At 43.7% G+C, this 22,972-nt stretch overlaps 1 protein-coding gene across 6 annotated transcripts; it reads right to left on the bottom strand.

Moving 5' to 3' along the window:
• Window positions 1–2,472: 2,472 nt before the first annotated feature.
• On the bottom strand, window positions 2,473–13,112 carry Glrx2 (glutaredoxin 2). 6 transcript variants are annotated; one of them, XR_004946213.1, is made up of 5 exons: window positions 12,834–13,111; window positions 9,863–9,926; window positions 6,189–6,365; window positions 4,210–4,744; window positions 2,473–3,194 (listed from the first exon to the last, which is right to left on the bottom strand). XR_004946213.1 is itself a non-coding variant. In XM_036202700.1 (5 exons), the coding sequence occupies exons 1-4, from the start codon at window positions 12,929–12,931 to the stop codon at window positions 4,610–4,612; spliced, it is 474 nt and encodes a 157-aa protein (XP_036058593.1). In that variant the 5' UTR covers window positions 12,932–13,112; the 3' UTR covers window positions 2,473–3,551; window positions 4,582–4,609. The 6 variants fall into 6 exon arrangements, 4 of the variants coding, with proteins under 4 accessions (XP_036058593.1, XP_036058591.1, XP_036058592.1 ...); XR_004946212.1 differs by having other exon boundaries at window positions 2,473–3,551; XM_036202700.1 differs by having other exon boundaries at window positions 2,473–3,551; window positions 4,582–4,744; window positions 12,834–13,112.
• Window positions 13,113–22,972: the final 9,860 nt, after the last annotated feature.

The raw sequence follows: 22,972 nt of genomic DNA on the forward strand, positions 1-22,972 counted from the left end.
ATAAGGTATGTGTAGTTGCGGATTCCTTTCCAACCAAGTACCATCACAGGATCAAGAAGTTTGGTTTTATCAAAGTACAAAGGTTTTTCAATCTTCAGTGTATGTTTGAGTGTTAGTACTTTCCTTCACCTTTATGTGGTTTCCAGTCGGATTCAGGTCATCAGGCTTGGCACAAATACCTTTACCTTCTGAAACTGGGTTTGGCTTTAAGTACATATTACCCTTTTTATGGCCATATGGTATGGGAAGGACAATGGGAGAAGTCAATGTTATAGACATCAAAAGCCTGTATGGTGGTACACACCTGTAATCACACAAGTTTAAGGTCAGACTGGGCAACAGAACAAGACCTTCAGAATAAAAAGCAACATTTGTAGCCTGGAGTCTCCTCATCCCACTAAGGTCTTGGCTAGGCAGGTGAGGAACTTAGAAAACCCTGAGGGGTACAGAAGAAACACACACACACACACACACACACACACACACACACACACACACACAGATTAAGAATAGCCTTTGCCTGTCAACTACAACTGAAATCAACTAAAGCCCAAGCAGCTGGTCTTGTCTGTGAGGGATTTTCTTAATTGAATCAGGTAGGAAGCCCACCCTAAATCCGGGCCACACCTTCTAGAAACAGCCCACATAAAAGGACATAGGACATACACTAAGAAAGCTTTTGCTTTTTGCCTGCTCACTCTCACTGGCAAATCCATCTGTCTTGCCTCTGAAGCATTCTTTTGATGGTATTAGAACCTACTTCTTTGGGATTCCAACACACAGTGAAAACCATCAACTCTACAAGAATCCTCTGGGACCCCATCTAGCACCAGACTGAAACTGTTGAGATACCCAGTCTCGTGGACTGGAAAACTACCAGATTCTTGACCAATCAGCTGGGGCACAATACCTAGATCATAGCCTGTAAGCAACTCTAATAAATCTCTCTCATATCTGAGAGATTCATTACTATCAATATATATTAAAATGTATTTTTAAATATGAAAAAAAAAGAGTTGCCTTTGCATATTGTCTCCTCAATATTGAACTCCATTCCAGGTGACTCTGTCTCCATCTGTCAATACATTCTAAGACAAAGGTTCCCACCAGTTGTTGTCTGTCAAGTCACAGGGATTTAAACATTTCTTTCTCTTGCTCTAATAAAGTACCAGTTAAGACATTAATTTAAAGCCAGGCAGTGGTGGTGCATGCCTTTAATCCCAGCACTTGAGAGGCATAGGCAGATGGATCTCTGAGTTCAAGGCCAGCCTGGTCTACAAAGTGAGTTCTAGGAGAGCCAGGAATGTTACACAGAGAAACCCTGTCTCAAAAAAAAAAAAAAAAAAAAAAGAAATTCACTTAAGTTTTACAGGTGTAAACTTGTAGTGCTGTCCTGGTCTCCTTCCCCCAAACAGGCAGCAGAGTTCAAATTAAAGTTCCATGTTGACCTAGGTAGTCATCTTTAGGGCAGCCGCTGACTTCCGTGCTTGCATACATCTCTGGATATTTACCCTGCTCCGGGATTTTTATAGACTCCCCTTCAGCTGCCACGACTTTAAAAACCAACTTAGCCACGCATCAAAAAGAATGTGTACATGTGCTAGTAGTATTGGAGATCAAACCAGGGACCTTGCCCATGCTTGGTACCATTTTCCACTAAGCACCATGACCCCCAAAGAGAAAAATTAAATATTGTATCCTTTAGGCTGAGCACTAGGTAATGGGTAATGGGGACTTGTTGCAGAAATCTAATAATTGGAGTTCTAGCCCTGGAACCCTGTTAAGGTGGAAGGAGAGAACTGACTCCAGAGTTGTTCTGACCTCCACACACATGCAGCCCTCCCTCCAACACACACAAGTTGTGTGTGTGTGTGTGTGTGTGTGTGTGTGTGTGTGTGTGTGTGTGTTTTGTTTGTTTGTTTTGTTTTCTGAGACCAGGTTTCTCTGTGTAGTTTTGGTGTCTGTCCTGGAACTCGCTCTGTAGACCAGACTGGCTTCAAACTCACAGAGATCTGCCTGGTTCTGTGTCCCCAGTGCTGGGATTAAAGGCATGTGCCACCACCACCCAGTCAGTGTGTGTGTTCTAAGTTGTGTCCAGCATTTCCTTATTGGGCATATGCCCACCCATGGTCCATTTGAGAGCAAGCCCACACATGTGCCAGTCAGGAGCCATTTCTCTCTTTCCACTGTGGGTCCCAGAGGCTGAACTCAGATCATCAGGCTTGCTTGGTGAGTAGTATTTTTACCTACTGAGCCACCTCGCATTCATCGTTTTAAATACTCAGAGGCAAAGACTTTCTTGTTACGGACCCTTTTCATCTGCTATGACGTGAGCCAATAGTCTGTCACCTCTGAGCATCTGTCGATGAGTCCTGGTTTGCAAATTAATTTCTTTGGATGCAATGCTAGACCCCAAGAAGTAACCTTTTTTTTTTTTTTAAAGTCACTGAGAATAAAATTCAGAACACTTACTAGGTAAACACTGGAAGAGTTTTATTTCTTTTTAAAATAAAATTATAAGTGATAAGACATCCTGTTACCTTGGATGTTTTTGAGCCTTCTGCTAATATGGCTTATCTTAAAACAAGTACCACTCATGCTCTGTTTTCCACAAGTCTAGGAAGAACTAATGAAACATTCTTTGTAAGGATTAGTTGTATAGTTCAGTGGGAAGGTACCAGCCTAGCATTCAGGCCCTAGGTCAGAGTCAGATTACCACAAGGAAGTTCTTCAAACCCAAGTACCATATAATCACCTGGTCAATATAGCCATGCGCCTAAGTAACCTGCCTCTGACCTTACACCTAAATACAGTAATAAAAGCGACAGTGACAAGTTTACCTTTCCCATGCATGACAAACTTTCTACTCTCTAACATGAGTTTTACAACAGCAAAAAAATAAAATAAAATCCTCATGATATAATGCAAAATAAAGGAATAAAAATATGCCGTTTTCTTTTCCTACCAACATTACAACTATCAGGAGAGAACAGTCTAATTTCTTGCTGTGTCAAGGTATCCAAATGTTTGAGGTCCGTGTAGGAAAGACCACTGACAGCAAGCCTCTTGTCTTCCTCAAAACTCCCCTTGATTCCTTAGTAATCTTGACCAGAAGCCGAAACCCTCGCTCTGGAAGTCCATTTCTTCCTACCTCTGAGAAAGGGGCAGCATTTGATCATCTGTCCAACATGACTCTGCGAATCCAGTAGAAAATGCATTATTTCATATTCTTGGCCAGAGGCTGGAAATATGACCAGGTTAGTAAAGTAATGAAAATATTTTCAACCCTTTTAAAATTAATACTTCTTAAAGAGTAATTCTTATTTGCTAAGCTTATCTGAAGTGAGTTCAGTTTGAACAGTGTGTATTCCAGGTTAGAAAATAGTAAAATAACATTCAAGTGACTTTAGGGGTACTCTCCTCCATCTGTACGGCTGAAACAATACCAGAGACTCATTTGTGAAGAAGAGATTCACTTAGAGTTCATAGGCTGGGAAGCTTGAGATTATGGCAGCAGCCTCTAGTGAGGGTTTTCTTGCTACGTCAGGATACTGCAGAGAGAGGAAGGGCAAGAAGAGCATGGGTGTGTGTGAGGTAAGAGGGACAAACTTTTATTACAAACCATCTTCTGTGATAACTAAATCTTTAATATAGCTCTAACCTACCTGCCCTTATGATTAACCACTTTTTAAAGGCCTCACCTCTTACCATATCATGACATAATCATGCATTTCCAACACATGAAGTCTGTGATGAGGGACATTGGAACCATAGCAAGGACCTTTAGTCTAAACTCTATACCCTGGTTCCCTTATACATTTCCAGGCTGGGCATGGTGGCTCAGCATTTAATCCAAGCTTGAGAAACAGAGAGGACTGATGTGAGTTTGAGGCCAGCCTGGGCTACAGACTGACCCTGTCTCATCCCCCACCTCTGCCCCCCCCCACAAAATTTCCAATAGCTGCTACACATTCTGAAAGGTAGAACATTCCAACTGACAGCTTGACTAAATACATTTCTGAACTGTTGGAAAAGTTCATCCTCACTATATTGAAACCTTTTTGCCTTCTGTCAATAGACATGTTTATTTTTTTTTCATCCCTGTAACTATGAAGTCATTAGCAGTTTGGTTTCCCAACTATAAACTTTATTCCATTCTACATATTTAATATGTCTCTGATGATCTACAATATAACATGAAAGGCTAACCTGCTATGGTATCCGAGCGTACTGCACTTCTACACCACATTCACATTTTAGAGAAATCACACATCAGTCCTCAGTCCTGACAGCTAGTGAATGTAAGTTAATTCCTGCATAATAAAGGGAATAAGAATTTCAAGTGCTTACTTCCTCTTCATTGTAAAATTCATGAATAAATCCCTAATAACCATTCTTTACTTTTGATGTAACCCCACCCCTTCAGTTTTACAGACCATCTCATGCTCAAAAACTGGCCAGGGGGAAGATGAGGGGGTCCACAGCAATTTATTGTTCATTATTTGAAATTGTCTTGAGGAAGGTAATGTACATACTTAAAACATCCTCAAACAATTAAAAAGCGGGACTGCGTTAACTAACATTTTCGTGGTCCCGGTGAATAGCCACATCATTCCACGTCTTTCCTCTTGCTCTTCTGTAGGTCACATTGATGAACCAGCGGCAGCAATTTCCCTTCTCTGTGAAGCCTGTGAGTGTCGGTTGCACCTCCAATAAACGCGCCGTTGACGAATACTCTGGGAACCTGTTAAGTAAGCCAAAGTTAAATGAGACCTGATTGCAAGGGTCACAACTAGCCCAGTTTTGGAGAGAAATAAGGAAAGGTAACCTTCCCAAAACTGCAATAGTAAAAGAGTTAGGGTTCAAATCCAAGACAATCTGATTCTAAAGCTCTTCTTCCTACACACCACACCCATTTAAAAAGAGCCAGCCATGAGGTTCAGCAGGGTCTGCCTGCGCCTCAGAGGCCTCAGTCAGAAAGCTTCAACTTTTCCCGTTAGATCTGCCTCTTTCTTTAGGTCAGACCATAAGTACACTTTTTTTCTGATACCTGGAGCTTCCCTGCTTTCTCTACAGCCCCCTTCTCTACTCTATGGCTGTTTGTCTCCGTGTGTGACCTCTGTGCCCGTTTAAACAGTGTGCTATGTTTCCTTTCCTCCTCCATTCTGCTTCCGGCAACTACCAAGGTTTGCAGCATGCCTGACCCAGGGGTATAAAACTGTCCTTGGGCAGAAAGGGGGGGGGAGGGAAAAACTAGGTCCGTATTAATAATGTTTATGTGATTCCTTTCTACCTGTTTACCAAGATCTTCTACAAACCTTTAAACAAGAAGCAAAGTGGAAACATTGAGTGCTTTTCTGACTATTCATATCATGAAAAAAATACACAAACTTCCAGAGGCTGGAACAGTGAGCACTGAACACAGACAAGCACAAGGGGCTACAGACTGAGCCTGGTCTGCACTGTCCACGAGGTCGAGGATAATTTTATCCTCAAAGACCTCCAAAAGGACCTTAATATTCCACAGGCAAACACTCAGGACACCATGAGCTGCCTCATGCCTCTTCTCTTTCTCTCTCTCTCTCTCTCTCTCTCTCTCTCTCTCTCTCTCTCTCTCGTGTGTGTGTGTGTGTGTGTGTGTGTGTGTGTGTGTGTGTAAGCCTTTGAAAACAGTGTAGTTCTGGGACAGGTATGGATCAGACATGTCATAGTTTGCAAGTTTGCAGTTTCTGCTGTGTGACTTAAATAGCCAAATCATAAGGTTGTCTGTGCTGGTGCCAATGTTGTGGATCGTACTGGAGCTTTTTAGAGTCTTTGTTCTGGATCAGAATTCTGCTTATCCATAATTTGGGGTAAATAAAGTCTTTTGATTTGGGATCCTTATGTTAGCCACAACAGAGTCTCAGTCTCTCTCTCTCTCCCTCTCTCTCTCTCTCTCTCTCTCTCTCTCTCTCTCACACACACACACACACACACACACACACACACACACACACACACGAGACAAACAGAAAAATTAAAATGAACTATGCCGTTTCTTCTTCTATGAGCCTGGTTTCTTTGTAGATCTGCTATGTCTTTCTTTATCAATGTGAGATCCACAGAAATGCCAGGTTTGCTCTTTCTAGCAGGAAAGTCTAGTGTCCAGCTCATCCCCAGGGGCAGCAGGGCTGAGGGGGGACACTCACAGTTCTTTCTCCAGTCATCTTATGAAGAGCATCCTGAAACTGGCTGCCATATTCCAACATATCCAATTCCACAACTTTATAGTTGACATTCATGTCATGGAAAATCTTTTTGGCCATTGAACAGTAAGAACAGGATGTTTTTGAGAAAATCACCACACAATTGTTAGAAATTGTTTCCTGAAATTAAAAACAAATGAGACATTCTCATTTCAGATATTACCTTTTGGAATGAAATCATCATCAGTGGAAGGAGTGTGATTTTGGAGTAGAGCCAAACTCTATGCTCCGACTAAGTCCCTATCATCTATCTACGGTGTCTATAGACTGAGGATATAATTCACTGCAAAGGCTGGCCATCAGAAACAAAACAGTAGGGCGCTGAAGAGACGGCTTAGCGGTTAAGAGCACTGGCAGCTCATCCGAGAGGTTCTGAGTTCAATTCCCAGCAACCACATGGTGGCTCATGACCATCTGTAAAGAGATCTGGTGCCCTCTTCTGGCCTGCAGGCAAACATACAGGTAGAACACTACATACATAATAAATAAATAAATCTTTATCAAAACAGTGCCTGAGAGCAATATGAGAACAAATACCAGTGACAGCCAAACACTTCTGTCTATTCTCGACATCACGAAGTCATTTCAACTTCACCATAATCTTAATATGGGTCCATCCTATACTATCTAAACTGCACAGGCGAAGAAACCAAGGTACAGGGAAGGTAAGTGACTTACTTGCTATCCTTGATTAATAAGAAGATATGAGAGTCCAGGTAAATCCAGCCCAACGTTCCAGATACTTAATCTCTATTGTACTTCTCAAATGTTTCAAAGTATTCAGAAGGCATTTACTCCTTACTGCCGATGACTTTCAATTGCAAGGAAATAATGTGTCATTTCTCCTTAAAATGCACAGCTCTCCCCAGGTGTGAACAATAGCTTACTCCCCCATTTCCATACAGTAAGAGCTATCATGGTAAACTATGCTTGCCAGCTGATCCTGGAAAAGCTACTTCCAGAAAAGTTTGCTCAGTGGTTTGAAGCTGACGTCATAAGCAAGTTTCAAAATGACGCTGTGATAGCAACTAGGGTTGCACTGTTCTCCAGGTCTTTACCATAATGCCCAGGCTTTGGTATGTGTACAGCTCGTGAAGTTTTCTTATGTTCTTTATTTCTAAACACTGGAATGAAATGAGTTGAGCAGACATCACTGGCATCCACACGTTTCCAGTGGACAAGTCTGGCACCTGAGCACCTACCTGGGTGGCTTTTCCATGGCCCAGCATCATCGGTGACTTCAAGATGAAGACAAAGACACAGAGTGCAACACTCAGACACAGTGCTTCAGAAATGTACACTCACCTAAGTCATGCCCTAGATGTGGGCGGGTTGATCTATTTCACATTCTTTCTCCTGCTCAGTAAAATTTACAATTCCATCACAGGGAGGTCAACTATATACTGCACTAATGAATCAGTTCTACAGATAACAAAACAGGCTGACTGCTGTGGGATAATGCTTTGGTACACTGGTTGAATAAAATGATGACTGGCCAGTAGCCAGGCAGGAAGTACAGGCAGGATTAGCAAACAAGGAGAATTCTGGGAAGAGGAAGGCTGGGTCAGGAGACGCCAGCCTGCCGTCCAGGGAGCAGTATGTAATGGTACACAGGTAAAGCCACGGAACACGTGGCAACATATAGATGAACAGAAACGGGCTGAGTTTAAGTGGAAGAGCTAGTCAGTGGTTCGCCTGAGCTAATGGCCGAACAATTTTAATTAATATAAGCTTCTGAGTGATTATTTTATAAGCAGCTGTGGGGTCTGTGGGGCCGGGCAGGACCGTAGAAAACTTCAGCTACCACTGACAGGTTCATCGCACTTTCCTGAAACTCCACATCACACCCAAAGCCAGGGATCTTGCCCCATGCCACTCAGGTTAGAGGCATGCTGTGCCTCTCCTGTAGACTTAAGGAGATGAGCGCACCGAGTGCTCCCACGGCACAGAAGCACTGACGAGGAGATTCCAAAGTGATAGACCTCAGGATGACAGTGCCAGGGGGTTCGCAGATGCTCCTCATTCTCTCTCAAGCTCATCCTTCCTCAATGTTTCATGGTGTTGTCTTCGTATTTTAAAATAGAGAATGCCCCACACAAGAAGTTTCTGACATTGCCGCTATAGTGAGGTGAGCTAAAACGAACTCAGCTTGTGTGTGTGTGTGTGTGTGTGTGTGTGTGTGTGTGTGTGTGTTTGTGTTGCTGGGGGGGCGGGCAAAGCCCAGGACCTTGCATATGCTAGGCTGATGCTCTACCACTGAGCTACACCCTCTGTCCAGAGTAGTAACAGAATGTATGCAGAAGACAGTGAAGAAGATAAAGGTATGCCTCATGGGCTGGAAAAGAAGAAAAATATATGGACAGGAGGGATTCTGGGGAGGGGTTTGTTTTTGTTTAGAAAGAGGGATCTCCAATGGATTGTCCAAAGGAGCCCCGAATTTTCTCTCCTCTCAATTCAGCTTCCCAAGTGCTAGGATGACAGGCAAATGACGCCACATCCGGCTTAACACAAAGTTCCTGAGGCAGAATTAATTAAGATCGGCAGTGAGAGAAAGAAGAAAACAAGAGAATACAGCCATGTATAGCATCCCTAAGAGAATAATTTATGGGATAATTACTGGACAGTAGGTTCTGTGTTGGGGCAGAAAGCTGTTAAATACTTGCCCATGCCAAAGCCACACGGTGGCCCTGGCTCTGAACCGCTGACTCTAAGGTATCAACAGTGGACTTAGAACAGGCATGATGAAAAAATAAAAACTCCAAAGGCATAGGTGGATTTCATTAGGAATAAATACATTTCAGAAAAAGGAAGAAGGCGGGAGCCCATTTTTGAAAAGTTGCTTACTGTGGTGTGAAGTCTCCTCTGGAATAAGATGGCTTGACCATTACCATGAGTGTCATTCAAAATACAAAATAGGACTTGGGAACTTTCTTGTGATGATGCCATATATGACGTGTGTGATTATCTGCTCCCCCTCCTCCCTGGTGTGAGGAACACCTTTGAAGCAGGGGTGACAGAGCCTTTCAGGAATACATTTAAATGGAAGGTCTTGGACTATGTGCGGAAGGCGTTTGCAACTGTGGCCAAGACTGCTTCCTTACTTTGAGCAAGAGCACGAAACTCCAGTTAGCTAGGCACATGAGGACTGAATTCAGATCCCAGCATCCACGTAAAAAGCCATCTGTGGCCACACACATACCTGTAACTATAGCACTCAGAGGTAAGGGTGAAGGGAGGGCAGAGACAGAAAGGTAGGGCTCAGTTACCACCAGCCTAACTCCAGGCTCAGTGAGAGAGACTTTCAAAGAAATAAGGCAGATAACGTGGATAACGATAGAACAGGTCACTGGACATTCCCGCCTCTGGCCTCCACACATGCGTACAACCATGTGTATAACACACACAAACCACACTCTCACACAGAAAGAAAGCACAAATAATAAACCAGAAATTTTAGCAGAAAAAAATGATACGGGACTTGTCACAAGGATAATTTTGAGAGCAATTAATAAACATATTAATTTAGTAACGTATTTTCCAAACTATGTTAAGTCTGAACACAGTAAGTGTATTAAATGTGTGAGACATTTCTTCCTCCATCGCCCCCCATCACTCACTTGGATCTGGTTCACAGGAGTAGTTGCTGACTTCCCCACAGATGAGGATGTGCTGTTTCCCATCCTAAAACAAAGGAAAAGACCAGTTCAGTTAATGAAGCGATCCTCTTTCACATGGGTTCCAGTGGAAACAACCTTAATTACAAATAGGTCCAAATACACAAAGCAGGAGGTGGGGAGTGGGGAAGCTTTATTAGTACATACCAGTTCACAAAGTACTTGTCTGCCAACACCAACAGGACACACGTGTGCTTATCTAAGTAGCCTTTCAATAAATTTTACCTAATAAAACCAATCTCTATGTCTAAAGTTCAGTACAGTCTTATTTATAAGCAAATTCATAATCACCAAATACCAGATATTCTGCCTTAATGAAGACAATAAAATGTGTTTGGCATTTCTTCTGAAAACATACATAATGGTTGGGGGGGGGGGACCCTAGAGAGATGACTCAGGAGTTAAGAGCACTTGCTGTTCTTGCAGACCTAGAACCCACATCAACCTCGCTCATAACCAATTACCTGTAAATCTAGCTTTAGGAGCTCTGGCTCCCTCTTCTGGTCTCTTCGAGCATGCGCACATGTGGCATACACGTAAAATAATAACAACTTTTTAAAAATATACAAAAACTTTTGTGGACACTGTGAAACAAAGAACCTACAAAGACTAAGGGAATAATGGTTTTCAATGCATTACTCTACAGTTCCCAACTTCTCAATCCACACATAGGAAAAAGAATCACTCCTACTTAAAGGGGTTTGTGAAGATGTAATGAGCTGACACACACAGAAAGCAAAACCGTATCCTACACGCAGTAAATGTCAATAATACTTGACATGACCATTAATGTCCACCTTTGATCCAAGCACTTGGAAGGTAGAAGCAGGCAGAGTTCTGTGAGTTGAGGCCAGCCTGGCTTATACAGTGAGTTCCAGAACAGCCAGGACTATGTAAAGAGATCTTGTCTCAAATAAATAAATACAAAATATCCCCTGGACAGGAATATTTATCAAAACACCTGCCAATGAATCATCAAGTCTTTCCATTGATCCCACAATTCATTTCCCTCATTCACTCCTTTTTCTTGATAAAATAGCATGGCCTGACAACATTCTTGGAGCATATTAGACATGGTACGAACTACTAATCTCTCAAAAAAACAAGTGCTACAAAGGAGAACTGCTCAAATATCTAAGGATTAAGGGTAAGATAAAGAACTTAATGTCCAGATTGTTTTTAATATCTTTTCTGTTTGTTTGTTTTTCAAAACAAGGTTTCTCTGTATCCCTGGCTGTCCTGGAACTTGCTTTGTAGACCAGACTGGCCAGATCCACTGGCTACTGCCTCCCAAGTGCTAGCATTAAAGTGTAGTGTGCCACTACACCTAGCTTCAAATGGTTTTTTAAAATATATTTTTGAGCTGGGCGGTGGTGGCGCATGCCTATAATCCCAGCACTCAGGAGGCAGAGGCAGGTGGATCTCTGTGAGTTCGAGGCCAGCCTGGTCTACAAGTCGAATTCCAGGACAGCCTCCAAAGCTACAGAGAAGCCCTGTCTCGACAAACCAATATATATATATTTGTGGTAGGATTTTTGTTTTTTTTTTATTTTTTTTTATTTTTGAGACAGGGTCTCTCTATGTAGACCAGCCTGACTTGGAACTCAGAGATCCTCATGCCTCTGCCTCCCAATGCTAGGATTAAAGGTGTGCATCACCATGCCCAGTTTAAAAATATACTTATTATTAAAGAAAAAAATTTCTCCTTCCATAAAAGCAATTCATTCCTGATGGGTGTATTTATAGAAACTTTAATTGTGTTAAGTATAAAAGCAAGCTATTTTAAATTTAAAATATATAGGCCCCAGTCAACGCATGCCTTAAACCACAATATGAAGTTTCAGTCCTGTTTTTGAGGGAATCCCATGAAATGGCCTTTCCCAGTGCACGTTGCTCATGGATGATGAATTTCTACTATACATGGTCGCCCTGGAAAGCTTCAAATAAGCTGCAACAAGCATCGTGTCCCATTACAGCAAAGATGAGTTAGAGAAAGGAATCACTGCAACTAAATGAGCATTTGTCGCCATTGTTCCTTGTTCTCCTAGAATTTCTTTTTCATCTCTAATCTAGTATTTACCTCCTCCTCAAACCTATGCAGCATTTACAGCAGATGAACTTTTCTAAGAAAAACGAGAGGGCCAAGGCACGTTCTGAAATATTACTCCCTTTCCTGACAAAGAAAAAGTTCCAAAAAGGCCCCCTACTGTTCCTGAGGCAAGCCTATCAATTTCTAGTTGAGCTTTCCTATTAAGGAAAGGAGCAGGCAAAGAGTAAATGCACAATAAACCTCCTCCTCGGCATTGGTAAAGCACGAACTAGTCATGCTCCATTTACAGAACACCTACTAAGAGGTGGTAGATAGGCAAAGCAGGGTATACTCCAACATATGTAATAGGAAACAGTTCTAAGGACCCGTCAAAGAGTTAACATCACGTGATTGGCGCTTTCAGATGGGAAGTCTCCGGAAGACAGTGGAGGACTGGAAGCGCTGTCGCAGACGTCTTGATTGCCGCCTAGGCCAAAGCTGGTGTGTCAGCCCAGGTTATGCCAAGGAGGGAAACCAAGGATAGCAACACTCCCATCAAACCAGAAACCACATCTACAGGATGCCAGAGTTACTAGCTGCAAAGCTTTGGCCATTTAGAAGCAACAGTCATATTTACTTCCTGCGACAGGACAGCCAAGACATAGCATCAAAATAAGAGCGACCGGTTAGATAAGTTCCCACAGCAGGGAATACCTTTTTTCAGGGTCGCCCGCGTCTACCCTGAGCTAAAAACCACCCCCTGTGTTTGTGAAGCTCCAACTAGGGGGTCTGGTGTGTGTCCCCCAAGCCCGGCTGGGGCTCCCGGGGTCCCACCAACACTACCGCAGGGTCCCACGGGCCAGGCAGGCCCGCCCCGCCGCGTACCCCGAGCCCGCAGCTCCAGCCGCGCTGCGCCGCCAAGCCAAGCTGCTCCCGCTCGCCACCAGCCACCTCCCCGGAGAAACCCCGCCGCGCCAGGACATGGCCAAGCGTCCGGGCAGCGGCGGGCAGAGCAGCGGGCGAGCGCGACCACGATGCCGGGAGCCCGCCCCTCCGGAGGCCTCGCCCCGCCCCGCCGGGCTGCCCGCGCCACCGCCGGGCTCAGGGCGCCACCGTGCTTCCTGGCTTCCCGCTCCCGCGCGCCCCCGAGCCTGCGCGCCCTGTAGCCCGCGCGCCACCGGGCCTGCAGGTTCCACCTCCTCCGCCTAGCAGCCAGGCGCTCACCTGCCCGCCGAGTTCTTCCGATCTCTGCCGAGTTCTCCCGAGCCCCGCACTCCCGCATTCAGGGTTTAAAAAAAAAAGGGGGGGGCTCTTCGGAGAACCAGAAGAAAAATTACTCCCCGCAGGGTGGTGCCCGCGTGATCACCTGAGGGTGGTAGCTCAGTCACCGCCGCCTCCTGTCGGACAGGTTTGTGATGTGAAAGAAGGGCTGGAATGTCATCTTAAAATCAAGTTATTGATCAGGAGGAGTCCATGATGAGGAGGTTGGATTTTACACTCAGAAAGTAAACGACGAAGGCCATCCAATGTTGAACGTTCTTCCCGAAGAAAACAAGATGGTGTTTTTTTTAAAGTAAACTAAAACTAGGAAACGAACTAGCCCAGAGATATTTCATCATGGCTTTGACAGCCATGACTGCTACAGCCAAGGATGACAAAACTACCCAAGCCACTCAGTGATGGTAATAATACCCTTTGTGCGGCTCTTGACAGATTCAGGGGAGTCAGTCGTTAGTTTTATTTACTAAGGACACTGAAATTGTTAAAGCCACAGGTCAAATGGTCTGTCTGAAATTATAACAATTGTTGGAATTATCCATACCTTTATTGACCCCTCATGCTAAACCCAAAGTTAAGATACATTTGGTCAAAGAACAAAATTAGAACTTCTGTTTACCATTGTTTATGATGGTCTGTATCTCATTAATTCATAAAAGAATGAAAGTTAGTTGCAAAAACAAATAGCTCCCAAGGGCATAACGTGTTTTTTCTTAGGTCCAAATTTACCTTTAAAATTAAAGTTTGCTATCTATAATTTTAGAGTTTTTATTTTACCAAGAGATAGCTACTTATGAAAGTTGCTGTGTGTTTTTGTTTTGAAGTAGGGCTTTTGAAGTACGATTTTACCTCTTGTCTCAAGCGAAACAATGTGTTCCAACATAATTACCCTCCCCTTTCTCTCCAAAGATACACTGTTTAGCCCCAAGTTGCCTTCAAATTTGTCATTCTCTTGCTGTCTGCATCTCTAAAATGCTGGAACAACATGCACCACCATACCTCTTGCACAACTTAATATACCGTAGATGGGATTTTTAGGGGGCAATTGCTCTTTTAAAAAATCTCAGAATGAGACAGGTGGTGGTGGTGGCGGCGGCGGCGGCGGCGGTGGCGGCGCACGCCTTTAATCCCAGCACTCAGGAGGCGGAGCCAGGTGGATCTGTGACAGTTAGAAGGCTAGCCTGATCTACAGAGAGTTCTAGGACAGCCAGGGCTTCACAGAGAAATCATCTCCAAAACCAAATGCAAGTACTAACAGCATTATACCCAATTTAAGCATAATATGTTGTGCTAGACCAATGCTTTTCAACTCCCCGTGTTTCATGAGCTAGCTATAGGAATGATACTTTTTGTCTACACTTGTGATTGTAAGGGTGGGCCCAGTGAGACCACCAACTGGACCATTCCATAGCTAGAGAGAAAAATTTATTGGTAATCAAATAGCTAAGACTATGGGAGTGTGGGTGAGCAAACTTTCGGAAAAACAAGCAAATTTTATGACAGTCAGCCAGGTAGGGGGCCTTTGAGCTGACACAGGCTGTTCTGATTGAGAAGGAACTAGATTACCTTGCCTAAGGTAGTTGACCTTTGGAGGCAGATTAAGTCAGGTTCCTGGTAAACAAAAGCTGAATTTAGGACACATGGTCCGATTCCTTCTGTTAGGACACTGTCACCAGCACTGTCATTTTGGGTGGTCAGTTTGGACCAACACTGATGACTTCAACAACCTAAGAAGGCTATTGTCCCCCCCCCACCCCCACACACACAGTGGTGGCACTCGCCTTCAATCCTAGCACGCACGTGGGAGGCAGGAAGATCTCTGGGGTTGAGGCCAGCCTGGTCTACAGAGGGTGCACCAGGACTACAGAGAGAAACTCTGCCTCAAAAACACACAGAAAAGGAGAAGGAGGATTTTGGCAGAGAAGAGAATGATAGTTACTGCCAGCTGGAAGAGGGGGAGTGTGGAGATTTTACTGAAAGGGTAGAGTGTTCCTTATACAATACAAATTAATTTTAGATATCTAACACACAGCACTATGATAGTTAACAATACTGTATTATATTCTTGAAATTTGCTGAAGGTATCACTCTCAAATTTTCTCAGTAACAAAACAAATGCAGCTCTTAGGAATGACAGATATGCTAATTAGCTTGGTTGCTATAATTACTGTATAATGTCTGTATACATTAAAACATCAAGCAATGGTGGTGCATGCTTTTAATCCCAGCACTGAGGAGGAAGAGGCGGTCAGGTCTCTATGAGTTCAAGGCCAGCTTGGTCTACAGAGTGAGTTCCAGGACAGCCAAGGCTACACAGAGAAACCCCACCTCAAAAAAACAAAAACAAAACAAAACAACAACAACAACAAAAAAAAAAAACCCACATCAATTTGTGGGCCAGAGAGATGGCTCAGAGGCCAATCCTTTCAAGAGGTACTCTACTCTGTATAGGTTGGGTTTCAATCCTGGAACAAAAGGCTGAGATGCCTATTTAACATAGCAAAGCAGAACGGGCTGCCAGGTTCTCCCTGCATCCCTCAGCTCTTACCTATTACCAGGCCCTCCTGATATTAAACTCTTATCCGGAACCTTTGTCTCTAAAACGGACAACTTTGTTTCTGTTTTACAGTGCTCAGACTGATCCCTTTGGCCTCCTTGTCACACAGCCTCTTGAGAGACTTTTTTGGTCATTGTTACGAAGTTATACTCCCCCAGGGCTAGCAAGATGACTCCATGGGTAAAGGTCCTGTCGCCAAGCCTGATGACCTGCATTCCATCCCCAAGATCCGAAGGGTGGAAGGAGGTGACTCACATAAGTTGTCCTCTGATCTCCTCATGTGTGGTACACACACTAAAACAAATAAATGTGATAATAATTTAAAAACAGAAATCAAAAAACCTTTCCCCCCAGTTCAAGCAGTCCAGATGCTGACTACTTCCAGCTTATCATAGTCTCCAGCACTAGTTGTGAAGGTTCCCATCTTCGTGGTGAGTCATGGATTTTCCTTTCCTCTACATTAAAGGTCAGATCTGAGGGCTATCTTCTCTCACATCTGCCTCACTCTTTCCCTCTTCACTGCTTGATTCTTCCTGTTGGTCAAGTTTTTGGATCCCAAGGACACCTTAATAGAACTTGTACTGTTTTCTCCTGCTTCATACTAAAGAAGGAAACACACACAGAGACATCTGTACAGAGGCAACTAACAAAATCAAATTAACTCTCTGATTGTGAAAACCTAAAAGCAATCCTTGCCTAGAAAATGTAGGATTAAGTAAAAAGTAGACTGTTAACATTTCACTCTAGTGTGCTGATGGCTTGCTTAAAGCCCCTACCTCTTACCTTGGAAAAACACTTGCAAGAAGCTGCCTGGAAAAATGATTACCACAGCTATCTGGTTGAAGGTCACAAAACAGATCCTATTTGCTAAGAAAGGAATGGGGTTTTTTTTGTTGTTGTTGTTGTTGTTGTTGTTATTTATTATATTTGTGTTTTAATTTTACACATCAGCCATGGGTTCCCCTGTCCACCCCCCCCCCCACTTTTCCCCCCAGCCCAATCTCCATTCCCATCTCCTCCAGGGCCAAGACTCCCCTGGGGATTCATTTAAACCTGGTGGATTCAGTACAGGCAGGTCCAGTCCCCTCCTTCCAGGCTGAGTAAAGTGTCCCTGTATAAGCCCAAGGTTCCAAACTGCCAGCTCATGCACTAAGGACAGGTCCTGATCCCACAGCCTGGATGCCTCCCAAACATTTCAAGCTATTCAATTGTCTCACTTATCCAGAGGGCCTGATCCAGCTGGGGGCTCCACAGCCTTTGGTTCATAATTCATGTGCTTAAGAAAGGAATGTTTTTATTACTACCTGAAAATATTTTTCCTGTAGTGTCTGTTCCTGTAAATATGTCTAACTATGGTGGAAATTCCCTTCAATGGACAAGGGACTCAGACAGTATCCTCAGGTGGTCCACACTGGTCACACCTACCTACAACATCTGTGGGAAAAATTATGAGGAGCTTCGGGACAAGCATAAGCTTTGGTCCATGCCTGCAAGTAATAACGCTGAGTTTCCTCCCCCTGTCTGATTGCTGGCTTGATTCTTCTATGGTCAGAATCCCCATGACAAGAGTTCAGTTCCCAGCACACATGTAGGGTATCTCACAAACCACCTATGTCTCCAGCTCCAGGAGATCTGATGCTATCTTAGGGTTTCTATTGCTGTAAAAAGACACCACGACCACTACAACTCTTTTTTTTTTTTTTTAATAACTTACTTATTTTTATTTTATGCACTTTGGTGTTCTGCCTGCATGTATGTCTGTGTGAGGCTGTCAGGTCCTCTAGAACTGGAGTTACAGACAGTTGTGAGCTGCCATGTGGGTGCTGGGAATTGAACCCAGGTCCTGTGGAAGAACAGTCAGTGTTCTTAACCTCTGAGCCATCTCTCCAGCCTGACCACTACAACTCTTATAAAGAAAACATTTAATTGGGGGTAGCTTATGGTTTCAGAGGTTTAGTCCATTTTCATCATGGTGGGGAGGATGATGGAGTGAGTGCAGGGTAACATACTAGAGAAGAAGCTGTGAGTTGTATGTCTTCATCCACAGGGGACAGGAAGCAGCTGGGACACTGAAAGTAGCCTGAGCACAAGAGACCTCAAACCCACCCCCACGGTGACACCTTTCCTCCAACAAGGCCACACCTCCTAACAGAGCCGCTCCCTGTAGGGGCAATTTTCTTTCAAAGAACTACAGATGTCTTCTTCTGGCCTCCATGAGTATCTACACACACACACACACACACACACACACACACACACACACACACGGGGTGGAAGGACACTATACCAAAAGGATAATCCAACATCATCTCTATTTCATCCTCTTTAATACTTTCACAGCTAAATCAAAGATCAAAGCCCAGAATAGCATCTACATGTCTTTTTTGGTTGCATCCCCTGTTTAACATGGGCAAATTCTTCCTGTGCAGACACCTCTGCTTCTAATACATGCCTTATTGTTCACTGAAAGGCCAATCAACAGCTTTCATTGTCTGCTTATGACCTGGTCCCAAACATTCTCCTCTTAGAAATGGCAATGTGTTCTCTAGTTCATGCACCACTTTGCTGGTGTTGCTGTACTTCTTGAATGGCAGGCCCCATTTATCAACAAGGCATGCTTCTCATACCAGCTGGAGGAGGATGGCTACCCTGGGATTCTCACTTAGGACACTCAACTCTCAGATGTCTTAGACTTGGTCCCATGTATCAGGATTGCCTCTGTAGACACTTTACCCAAAAAGGGTCATGCAGTCAGTCCTGTCCAGCTCGTTGTTAGTTTAAATCTCTGCTCAGGTGCAAATTGTGTCATTTCACTTTTTCTTGGAGAGATATAAATCTGTTCACCCCAGAATGAGGTACTGATGACAGACAAAGCCACACCCAAGTGTGGCTTAATTTACCAGTTTATTGGAGTTACTTACAAGAGCATACATAGATGGGGGGTTACTCAGGGAGGCATGAGTGAGGAAAGGCGGCGGGTGATGACAACTCAGAAAAGCTGCATTCCTGCAGCTCCTGGCACAATTCATAGATGGCTTGGCCTTCAGGAGAGCTTCATCTCAGCAGGGATTGCTCACTGCTTTTCTAACCCTGGGGGAGGGAGTGGCAAGGGCTTAAGAATCTTGTACATTTCTGGAGCTTCATAAGCCTTTTTGTTGTTGTTTGGAGTTTTTTGTTTGGTTGGGGTTTTGTTTTGTTTTGGAGACAGGGTTTCACTATGTAGCCTTGGCAGGTCCAGAACTATGTAGACCAGGCTGCCCTTGAACTCGTGGAAACCCACCTGTCTCTGCTTCCTGGAGTGCTGCTGAGATTAAATGTTTGTACCACCAAGTCCAGCCCTTATGTTTTATTTACTTCCTGAGTCTTCTGACCTTCCCTCCTCACTATAGAAGGAGGTGTTTCACTTGGGAGGCAATAATTGCTCAACATTTCATTATCCTCATTTAATGTTGGGTTATATACGTGGTATTTATAGAACATAAGAGATTGTGGATTTTTATGAACTGAAAGATCAAGTAGAATAATGTTGAGCATATGTAAAATGAGTCTTGAAATTAGAAAGCTGTGTGGTCAGCTTGGAAGATGGCTCAGGGAGAAGCAGCGCTTTCTCTGCAAACATGGGGAGGGGAAGTCGGATTCCTGGCACCTGGCACCTGTACAAAAGCTGAGCTGGTGGCATGCTTCTGTAACCCCAATGTTGGAGGGGGCAGACAGATGGGTCTCCAGTGCTTACTGGCCAGCCAGTCTAGCCCAAAGAGCAAGCTCCATATACAGTGAGAGAAGCTATCTCAAAAATAAGCTGGGGAGCAACTGAGGAAGACATTCAACATTGAGTTCTGGCTTCTGTATGTGCATGCACGCACTGGAGAGTTCATCCAAATACATCACACACACACACACACACACACACACACACACACACACACAATCACACAAACAGGGGAGAGGGAGAAGAGAAGGGAGAGGGAGGGAGAGAAAGAACGGAACAGGGAAAAGAGGAAGAGAGAAAGAAAGAGATCTGAGATCTGTGTAATTCCCAAACTAAAACTTTACTACTATGAGTAAAACCTCAAAATATATATTTTTTCCTTTAGTGATAGTGACAAAACATTCAATATTTTTTCCATTTTATAATTCTTTTTAAGATATTCTTTTGGGATTGGTTTATTATTTGATATGTATGAGTGTTTTGCCTGCATATATGTTTCTGCACCATATGTGTACCTGGTGCCTCTGGGGGTCAGAACAGAGCATCAGACTCCCTAGGACCGGAGTTACAGATGGTTGTGAACTGCCATGTGGGTGCTGGGGAATCAAACTTGCAACCTCTGCAAGAGCAGCAGTGCTCCTGACCACTGACCCAACTCCTTCAGTCCCAGCCATTTAATAATTCTTATCATTATATATGTTTTCGCTCTTTACTTATATATATTATATAAAGTGAATCCCTTCCACAGGAACCCCTCATTTATTTCTATGTATACAGACTATGGTTTCCTAGATATTTTCGTATTTCATAAAGTCTTATTAAACAATGTCCAAGATAACACTTTTGTCTGGAGTTAAAGCTTCATGGCGAAGCATTTACCTGGCATGCACAAGGCCCGGGTCCAATTTCCAGCTCTGCAAAATGAATAAACAAACAAAAACAATTTTAGTTTATACCAACTTACTTCACATAAAACCAAAACCAAGTAGTATTAGCTAGCTGTGAACTCTACAATCGACCGTACCCATCTGACAGGCCAGATGTGCCAGTGATACAATAACAGCATAGCCAGGCAGTGGTGGCTCACGCCTTTAATCCCAGCACCCCCGGAGGGCAGAGGCAGGCGGACCTCTGTGAGTTTGAGGCCAGTTTGGTCTACAAAGCGAGTTCCAGGAAAGGTGCAAAACTACACAGAGAAACCCTGTCTTGAAAAACTAAAAATAAAAAATAACAGCATGAAGGTTATCAGGGATGAACAACTGCTTGTGGATTGCAGTTGAGGCTTGCTCAACTGGGAGGATTTCATACCTGGTACTATAAACGTGCTGAAAAGCCCATGGCTTAGGAGATCGTGTGCCTTAGGGAAGAACTTAATACTATTGCTTTGCTAAATGGACATGTCATCGAACTGCCTTCTAGATAATTATGTTTATAGACATAGATTACTATACCCTCAGCCTTGGCCAGAAAAACTTCTCTCTGAAGTAGTCGTCAGTTCATGCCAAGACTCATAATCAGTCAAAGTGCTGAGACTAAGTGCCTGATTGAGTGTTCAACCCTAAATGGGGCATCTCTATCAACCCCTGCCCCAAGGCTCAGAAGAGAGGATGAAAAAAAGAAGAGTCAGAGGACAGAGAGGAGTACTGTGCTGTCTTCTGGACATCGCATGACCATTGCACTCATAAACTCACTACAGCTATGGATACCTATACTGTAACCTATACTGTAGCTATGGTTACCTACGCTATAGCAACAGTTACCTATCCTGCAGCTATGGTTACCTACACTGTAGCAACAGTTACCTATCCTGCAGCTATGGTTACCTACACTGTAGCAACAGTTACCTATCCTGCAGCTATGGTTACCTACACTGTAGCAACTGTTACCTATCCTGCAGCGATGATTGCCTACACTGTAGCAACAGTTACCTATACTGCAGCTATGGTTACCTACACTGTAGCAACAGTTACCTATACTGTACCTATGGTTACCTACACTGTAGCAACAGTTACCTATCCTGCAGCTATGGTTACCTACACTGTAGCAACAGTTACCTATACTGTACCTATGGTTACCTTGCACAATAGCAAGCCAACAAGATTAGTCAGCATTCCAACAGGCAGTACTAATTGGACTCAGTGGGTTCTGAAAAAAGGAGAGGACATGGAAGGTGGAGGGGATGTGTTGGAAGTACCTAGGAAGAATGTGAGGAGGGACTCTGAAGAAGATATGATCAAGATACACTATTCACATATGCAAGCTTGTCAAAGAATATAAAAAATATATTTGTGTTTAAAATGCAATACATATGGTTTCTAAAAACATACTGTAACCGGAAAAGAAAGCCTGCGCTCAGAATAATTTTTTACTGACATGAGGAACTATGTCTCTGTAAGCAGTGAGGGGAATGGGCCTAGGGTGAACCCTGAAAGTCGCTCATATGTTGCAGTGAGGCTGGGGTTAAAAAAGGAAATTAAGAGAAGTGGGGTGTAGGGGCCCCCACTTTTCATCTCAGCACTTTGGAGGCAAAGGTGGATGGATCTCTGAGTTTAAGGGCAGCCTGGTCTACAGAGTGAGTTCCAGGATAGCAAGAGAGAAACCCTGTCTCAAAACAACAAACAAACAAGAGTTAGTGCAGCAATGTCTGAAACAGGGAGAAAGATAAATAAAGACTTATAGTTGATCATGAGATAATCAAGCTAGACTGCCAAGAGGAAGAGCCAGTGACCCCAGGTTGCCTGTTCCCTCACAACCCCTCCAAAGCCCTTGTGGAATACATGTAAGTCACGGTTGTCCTTTTATATTGTTCTAATCTAATTCTCCTTCAGCAATAAGACATTCTGACCAAACGGAACATAGAGGTGGGTTTATTCGGCTATTCTTCAAGATCACAGCCCTGAGAGAAGCTAAAGCAGAAACTGTGGAGAACTGCTTGCTGGCTCACTCCGGTTCGATCATTGGCTCGTGCTTTTTTTTTTTTTTTTTTTTTTTAACAGCCCAGGACCACCTACCCAAGGGATGCTGCTATCTAGAATAGGCTGGGCCCTTTTATATCAGATAATCATTCACAGAAATGCCAAAAACCAGCCTGACCTAGGCAACCCTCAATTGTGTCTTCTCTCAGATGACTCTAGTCTGTCTGTATGAAGTTGACAATTAAGACTAGGCAGGGCATGTGTGGTGGTATTGTGTTCCCCAAAATATTGTGCACCCTAATAAACTTATCTGGGGTCAGGGCACAGAACAGCCACTAGACACAGAGGCTAGAAAGTGGTGGCACTCATACCTTTAATCCTAGCATTCCAGAGGCAGAAATCCCTCTGGATCTCTGTGAGTTCAAGGCCACACTGGAAACAGCCAGGCTTGGTGACACATGCCTTTAATCCCAGGGAGTGATGGCAGAAAGTAGAAAGGTATATAAGGCATGAGGACCAGAAACTAGAAGCATTTGGCTGGTTAAGCATTCAGGCTTTCGAGCAA

This window comes from Onychomys torridus, chromosome 11 (genome assembly GCF_903995425.1).
Source record: "Onychomys torridus chromosome 11, mOncTor1.1, whole genome shotgun sequence".
NCBI lineage: Eukaryota > Metazoa > Chordata > Mammalia > Rodentia > Cricetidae > Onychomys > Onychomys torridus.